The sequence below is a fragment of the Chaetura pelagica genome, unplaced genomic scaffold (genome assembly GCF_000747805.2).
Source record: "Chaetura pelagica isolate M959 unplaced genomic scaffold, ChaPel_1.0 scaffold138, whole genome shotgun sequence".
Taxonomy (NCBI): Eukaryota; Metazoa; Chordata; class Aves; order Apodiformes; family Apodidae; genus Chaetura; species Chaetura pelagica.
This window is the reverse complement of record NW_009954215.1, coordinates 5886315-5893819: the sequence shown is the minus strand read 5'-3', so window position 1 is coordinate 5893819 and position 7505 is coordinate 5886315. Positions and strand designations below refer to the sequence as shown.

Below are 7505 nucleotides of genomic sequence, written 5' to 3'. Positions count from 1 at the left end.
GCGGCCCCGCCATGGCCGCCATCCAGAACCTGCAGCTGTGGTGCAAGCAGCAGTGCGAGGGCTACCCTGGGGTCAGCATCACCAACATGACCACCTCGTTCCGCGACGGCCTCGCCTTCTGCGCCATCCTCCACCGGCACCGGCCCGACCTCATGTGAGTACCCAGCCCTGCACCCGCCGCGGGCCTCACCTGCCCGCAGGTGCAGCCCCAGGTGCAGCCCCAGCCCTCCCACGCGAGGTGCTGCAGGTGGGCAGCCCGCTCGGGGGTCTCTGCTTCCACCCACACTGAAAAGCTCCAAGCAAAGAGCTCCGTTCGCTGCCTTCCTGCTGCTTATTTTTCTCTCCGCATTATTTTTTTTTCCTCTTTCCCGTTCCCTCCCTCTCAGGCTGGAGTGTGAATATTTGCAGTGCATCCTTTCCGTTGTGAGACAATTCCAGGCACCGGTTTTCTGGGAAGCGTTTCCTTCTTCACTGTTGGTGTTTGCTTAGGCTGGGCTTTCCTCGGCCCCACGGCAGCTCAGTCAGGTGTGAGTCGAGAGGTGAGGGCTGTTTAAACAAAATACAATAGAAAGGCAGGGCCTGGCAGCTGCTGGATTCCTGCACATCACTAATTTTTCCCATCTGGAGCTCTGTCTGTGGGAGGCAAAGCGCTTTCCACCCCTTGCTGGTGCTGTTACTGGTGGCCTGTGGGTCCCAGCCCAAGCGTTAACATCTGGGGAGGTGGGTCACTAAAGGGAGAGGTAGATCCTGCTTCTTAGTTCATTGGTTTCTTTTTCACTTCTGGGCTCTTCGGACTTTGGGGGGGTGGGAAGTGTTGAGGTGGGAGGTTAAGGCAAGGGAGCAAAGATTGCCCAGGACTAATGACCTAAGCATAGGTCTCTTCTAAGCAGATGTGTCCAACTGGTAGAGGACCAGGTTGGGTTTTCTGTACTGCAGTTTTTCTCCTGTTCCTTGAATTTTACCATTTGCCTTGTGCTTCCAGGAGACCCTGACACTTGGGTGTGTGGCAGAGATCTCTCTTACAGGTGTCTTGGTTCTGGTGGAAGCGCAAGAAGATCTCCTCTTGCTCTCTCTTGTGCTGAACCTTGGATGAGGCAGGAGCAGGCTTGGGCAGTGGGAAGGTTAGTGCAGGAGCTTCAGGGATACTTTTCTATGTAGTCTCCAGAGCTTGGGCAGTCACTATGGTGTTGCTGTTTGTGGCTTCCTGACATGCTGTCATGTCCATGTGATTCCAGATATTTCCTTTCCTTCCTTTGATTCACAGTCCTAAAGATACAAAATACCAGGGCAGAAAGGTTGACGTGACCAGGAGGTGCTTATAGAGGGACCATGACTGCTTCCTGGCTGATTCTGCAGTTGGCCCATCCGGAGCATGGGTGCAAACAGGGGGTCAGTGACTTGAGAACTGGAGTAATCTTGTTAACCAGTTTAGTGGGTTGTTTATAATCCTTGAACTGTGCATCAAGGGTTGTGGATAGACATATCTTAGATAAATGTTCCCGTGCTAAAGAGGGGAAATGTTCCTTGTGGCATCTGTCCCCATTCATTTTCTTTTATGATGGAAATTGTGCCTGACTTAATTCAGGACCTTACAGAAGCTCTTTCTGTCTTGGACCAGCTCAGCAAAGACCGTCTGAAGGTTTGAAGTAAGAGAAGCTTCTAACAGTGACCTTCCTTGTCAGTGTCAGTGGTATAATGAGGAAAGCACCAGGTGTATCCTTGGCTGGGCAAAGTCCTGCTAGAAGGAAATTATGCTTTCATGTGTTTGGTGGCCAGGGCTACCAGGTGTCATGTGTCAGATCCTTCCTGCGGCTGGGTACTCCTGATTCTCCACGAGTCTGTAGAAGCCTCTCTGGGTGTTGGTGGTGTAGGAGCCACCTGCAGAGAAGTGCAGCTGGGTGCATGTGGGGCTGTGACTCCTGCTCCCCAGGGGCTTGAAGTGTTTTATCCTGAGGTCCTCCCTTTTCTTCTAGCCAAAGATCTCCGTTAAATATTGAAAGTATTGTACTGAAAATAAAGCTATAAAAGGGTAATTGGTGTTTGAAGCTTTCAGTGTGTTTGTAGCAGCTCTGCTGTATAAACCACTTGCGTGATTCAGTCATGGCATTAAAGTTTTGCAACACTTGTGTTTTCTGCCTTGGTTTACATAAATGACATTTTTGGGCTGAGGAGTGTGGGGGGTTTCTCTTTGCAGGAGCTTGAGAAATTCCCAGGAAAACTTGAAGCTATTACAAAACATGATCGTAATTACAGGCTTCTCATGTGGGGTGTGTGGCTCAGAGGGCAGGCTGGTGGGGATTTCTACCCCCTTCCTGTTTTCTTGCTGGAAAACATATGGAAAATATGATAACTTCTCTCTAACTTGGCTAGTGTCAGTTTGTATGTTATCGACAAACAGAGCAGGCTGTGTAAAATAAGAAATGCATTTCCTACTCACTTCCCACTCGTCCAAGGATGCTGTGGGGGAGTGGAGACACATGCTGAATTACCATGGAAATTAATTTCTCTTTTGTCCCAGCTGAGGAGTGCTTCATAGTCAGCCTCAACCAGGCACACGCTGCGTCCGGCAGAACCCAACCCACTTTCTGGGGTGCCTGTGGAACCCTGAGGCTGCTCCCCTCAGAGGGATGTGAAGCTTCATGGCAGGAGGCTGAGGTTGGCAGCTGCTGCATGAGCTCTGGCCGTGCTTTTAGTGGCCTTGGCTGGATCAGTGAGTTAGAAGAAGCAGGGGAGCTGTGCGCACTCGCTCAGATATTAATGCCAGATGTCGAGGAAAGGTTTTGATTAGGCTTCTCTTCATCCAGGATCTTGCTCTTTCCCAGACTGTGAGCTGCTGTTTAGCTCGGCGTTCTGGGAATTGACTGGTTGTGAAATTCCCCTTTTGGCAGCTGAGCAGCAGCGGGTCGCCATTCCTCCAGCAGCATTTCCTGGGCTGCTGTCAGCTCAATGGGGCAGGGGGAGGCTGGCAGTCACCAATATGGACCTGGAGGGCCCTGGCCGTGCTGGGGACAGGTTGCCCCGCAGTTTCCATTTCCTCAGAACAAGGCTGGGGTGAAGCAGAGCTGCTGCCTGCTTGGCCTCCAGGGGGCTGTGGTTTGTGTGGCAGGCGTAGGCAAGGGGAAGATGGTTTTGGGGTCCAGGAGTCTCATCTGTCTTTTGTCACCCCCAGCAGCACACTGCACCTTCTTGGCAAGACCAGAGTGGCATGGAGCATGCGTTGCTGAGAGGAGGATGACCACAGGGGTGACATTTTCCACCTGGCATACCTAGCCCTGTCCCCCCTCCTCAGATTTTGTGCACCTTCAGAAAGGACACAGTTGAAAGGTTTTGTTCCCAGCACAGTGTGCTGGATTTGAACCCTCTGTTCAAGAACTGTGAGCTGGTAGAGGGTGCTTCATGCTTTTTCAGTGATCCTTCTGACTGCACATATCTTATTGTCTCTAGATAAAATAGTACAGCAATGTTTAGAAGCTTTTTGAGGCTCTTGTGACTCGGAGTTTTTTTGCTCAGTCTGCTCTGAGGTGAAGTGTCTAACCAAGTTAGTGCTTCCAGCAGCAGATTCCTCCCTGGGAAGCACATGTGCTTGCAAAGGACTGTGGCATGCTTTGGAAGTGCTGGGTCTGTGCAGCTGGAGCAGTGGGTGGTCACAGGGATTTGTGGGCATGAGAAATGCTCAGCTACTTTTTGCTAAGAGAAGGATTTTTTGGGAGCTAAAAACTTCACTTCTATTCACTTCTATTCCCAAGTAACTGACCAAGTAACCTGGTTGTTTGCACTCTGTTTTGAGGAACAGAAGGGGATTTGAGACATTCATTGTCAGAGATTAAGATTTTGAGGTCTCTTTTACATGCCACACAGTGTGAAGCTGTCACTATGGTGTTGCTGTTTGTGGCTTCCTGACATGCTGTCATGTCCATGTGATTCCAGATATTTCCTTTCCTTCCTTTGATTCACAGTCCTAAAGATACAAAATACCAGGGCAGAAAGGTTGACGTGACCAGGAGGTGCTTATAGAGGGACCATGACTGCTTCCTGGCTGATTCTGCAGTTGGCCCATCCGGAGCATGGGTGCAAACAGGGGGTCAGTGACTTGAGAACTGGAGTAATCTTGTTAACCAGTTTAGTGGGTTGTTTATAATCCTTGAACTGTGCATCAAGGGTTGTGGATAGACATATCTTAGATAAATGTTCCCGTGCTAAAGAGGGGAAATGTTCCTTGTGGCATCTGTCCCCATTCATTTTCTTTTATGATGGAAATTGTGCCTGACTTAATTCAGGACCTTACAGAAGCTCTTTCTGTCTTGGACCAGCTCAGCAAAGACTGTCTGAAGGTTTGAAGTAAGAGAAGCTTCTAACAGTGACCTTCCTTGTCAGTGTCAGTGGTATAATGAGGAAAGCACCAGGTGTATCCTTGGCTGGGCAAAGTCCTGCTAGAAGGAAATTATGCTTTCATGTGTTTGGTGGCCAGGGCTACCAGGTGTCATGTGTCAGATCCTTCCTGCGGCTGGGTACTCCTGATTCTCCACGAGTCTGTAGAAGCCTCTCTGGGTGTTGGTGGTGTAGGAGCCACCTGCAGAGAAGTGCAGCTGGGTGCATGTGGGGCTGTGACTCCTGCTCCCCAGGGGCTTGAAGTGTTTTATCCTGAGGTCCTCCCTTTTCTTCTAGCCAAAGATCTCCGTTAAATATTGAAAGTATTGTACTGAAAATAAAGCTATAAAAGGGTAATTGGTGTTTGAAGCTTTCAGTGTGTTTGTAGCAGCTCTGCTGTATAAACCACTTGCGTGATTCAGTCATGGCATTAAAGTTTTGCAACACTTGTGTTTTCTGCCTTGGTTTACATAAATGACATTTTTGGGCTGAGGAGTGTGGGGGGTTTCTCTTTGCAGGAGCTTGAGAAATTCCCAGGAAAACTTGAAGCTATTACAAAACATGATCGTAATTACAGGCTTCTCATGTGGGGTGTGTGGCTCAGAGGGCAGGCTGGTGGGGATTTCTACCCCCTTCCTGTTTTCTTGCTGGAAAACATATGGAAAATATGATAACTTCTCTCTAACTTGGCTAGTGTCAGTTTGTATGTTATCGACAAACAGAGCAGGCTGTGTAAAATAAGAAATGCATTTCCTACTCACTTCCCACTCGTCCAAGGATGCTGTGGGGGAGTGGAGACACATGCTGAATTACCATGGAAATTAATTTCTCTTTTGTCCCAGCTGAGGAGTGCTTCATAGTCAGCCTCAACCAGGCACACGCTGCGTCCGGCAGAACCCAACCCACTTTCTGGGGTGCCTGTGGAACCCTGAGGCTGCTCCCCTCAGAGGGATGTGAAGCTTCATGGCAGGAGGCTGAGGTTGGCAGCTGCTGCATGAGCTCTGGCCGTGCTTTTAGTGGCCTTGGCTGGATCAGTGAGTTAGAAGAAGCAGGGGAGCTGTGCGCACTCGCTCAGATATTAATGCCAGATGTCGAGGAAAGGTTTTGATTAGGCTTCTCTTCATCCAGGATCTTGCTCTTTCCCAGACTGTGAGCTGCTGTTTAGCTCGGCGTTCTGGGAATTGACTGGTTGTGAAATCCCCCTTTTGGCAGCTGAGCAGCAGCGGGTCGCCATTCCTCCAGCAGCATTTCCTGGGCTGCTGTCAGCTCAATGGGGCAGGGGGAGGCTGGCAGTCACCAATATGGACCTGGAGGGCCCTGGCCGTGCTGGGGACAGGTTGCCCCGCAGTTTCCATTTCCTCAGAACAAGGCTGGGGTGAAGCAGAGCTGCTGCCTGCTTGGCCTCCAGGGGGCTGTGGTTTGTGTGGCAGGCGTAGGCAAGGGGAAGATGGTTTTGGGGTCCAGGAGTCTCATCTGTCTTTTGTCACCCCCAGCAGCACACTGCACCTTCTTGGCAAGACCAGAGTGGCATGGAGCATGCGTTGCTGAGAGGAGGATGACCACAGGGGTGACATTTTCCACCTGGCATACCTAGCCCTGTCCCCCCTCCTCAGATTTTGTGCACCTTCAGAAAGGACACAGTTGAAAGGTTTTGTTCCCAGCACAGTGTGCTGGATTTGAACCCTCTGTTCAAGAACTGTGAGCTGGTAGAGGGTGCTTCATGCTTTTTCAGTGATCCTTCTGACTGCACATATCTTATTGTCTCTAGATAAAATAGTACAGCAATGTTTAGAAGCTTTTTGAGGCTCTTGTGACTCGGAGTTTTTTTGCTCAGTCTGCTCTGAGGTGAAGTGTCTAACCAAGTTAGTGCTTCCAGCAGCAGATTCCTCCCTGGGAAGCACATGTGCTTGCAAAGGACTGTGGCATGCTTTGGAAGTGCTGGGTCTGTGCAGCTGGAGCAGTGGGTGGTCACAGGGATTTGTGGGCATGAGAAATGCTCAGCTACTTTTTGCTAAGAGAAGGATTTTTTGGGAGCTAAAAACTTCACTTCTATTCACTTCTATTCCCAAGTAACTGACCAAGTAACCTGGTTGTTTGCACTCTGTTTTGAGGAACAGAAGGGGATTTGAGACATTCATTGTCAGAGATTAAGATTTTGAGGTCTCTTTTACATGCCACACAGTGTGAAGCTGCATGCATATTGCCATAGCAAACAGCATTCAGTGTGGAGCAAAAGGCACTGACCTGACAATAACTCCAGTGTGTTATGTCATGTCTTCTGTATCAGCATGGCCAAGGAAGCTGGAGCTCCCCTTTGCTCCTGCAGGTGTTTTCCTGTGTTCAGGATGTCCTTGCTACAGACTTCATTTGGGAGCAGAACTGGGAGTGACGCAGAGAACTGCAACCACCCCATTAACTTGGCTCTTAAAAAAAGCTGATTTTCTTGCCTGACACCAAACAGGATGGTCGTAGCCATTGTTTCACTAAAACGTTTTTGACTTGTGATTATTTTTGTTACTCTTTATAATCTATTGTCTCAGGAAAGGGAACTGCTTGAAGAAACCCCTCGGCAGGTCCCTTTGATTTTGCACAGGAAGTGTATGATTTAGAGGTGAGATGTGCCTTGTCTCTACATGCTTCTTGGGGGAGTTTGACCTTTTGGTCTTTTCTGTTGTTCATCCTTTTCTTATCCTCACATAGTCATACCAGATGTGGGAAGCAGGGAGGAGGTGTAGGCTGGGGCATGATGGACAAACGTGTCTGAAGGCACCTCTCTTATTTGTAATGTAATGCTCCACTTTTTGTAATAAGCAGATGAAGGACCTGGCTTGCTCCTTCCTATTACAAGTCATGGAAAAAGTTCCCCTGCTGTGATACAGATCGTGTGTTTGTCTCATGAATAGGTTGCTACAAGCCAGCTGTGCCCTGCCTTTCACACGGTTATCCTGCCTCCTCTGGGAGGTGAGGGACTGGCTAACGAGGGCAGGTCTACAGTGGTTATTAAGGTGCTACATATAAAAATGCAAACTTGGTGCTGTAGCCTTTTCTGTTTATCAGTGAAATTTTCCTCTCTGGTGCCAGCCTTTCGCTTAACTCTGTGCCCACAGGTACGAGGGTTGTAAAGTGAAACTGGGTTA

The 7505-nt window shown here is 49.3% G+C and overlaps 1 protein-coding gene across 1 annotated transcript in view; it reads left to right on the top strand.

The window, feature by feature from the left end:
- The first annotated feature begins 11 nt into the window (after nt 1–11).
- Nucleotides 12–7505, top strand: part of MICALL2 (MICAL-like 2) — a 25489-nt gene continuing 17995 nt past the window's right edge. Inside the window, exon 1 of the mRNA XM_010003341.1 lies at nt 12–154. Within this exon, the coding sequence (XP_010001643.1) occupies nt 12–154 (143 nt within the window). The remainder of the gene's footprint in view (nt 155–7505) is intronic.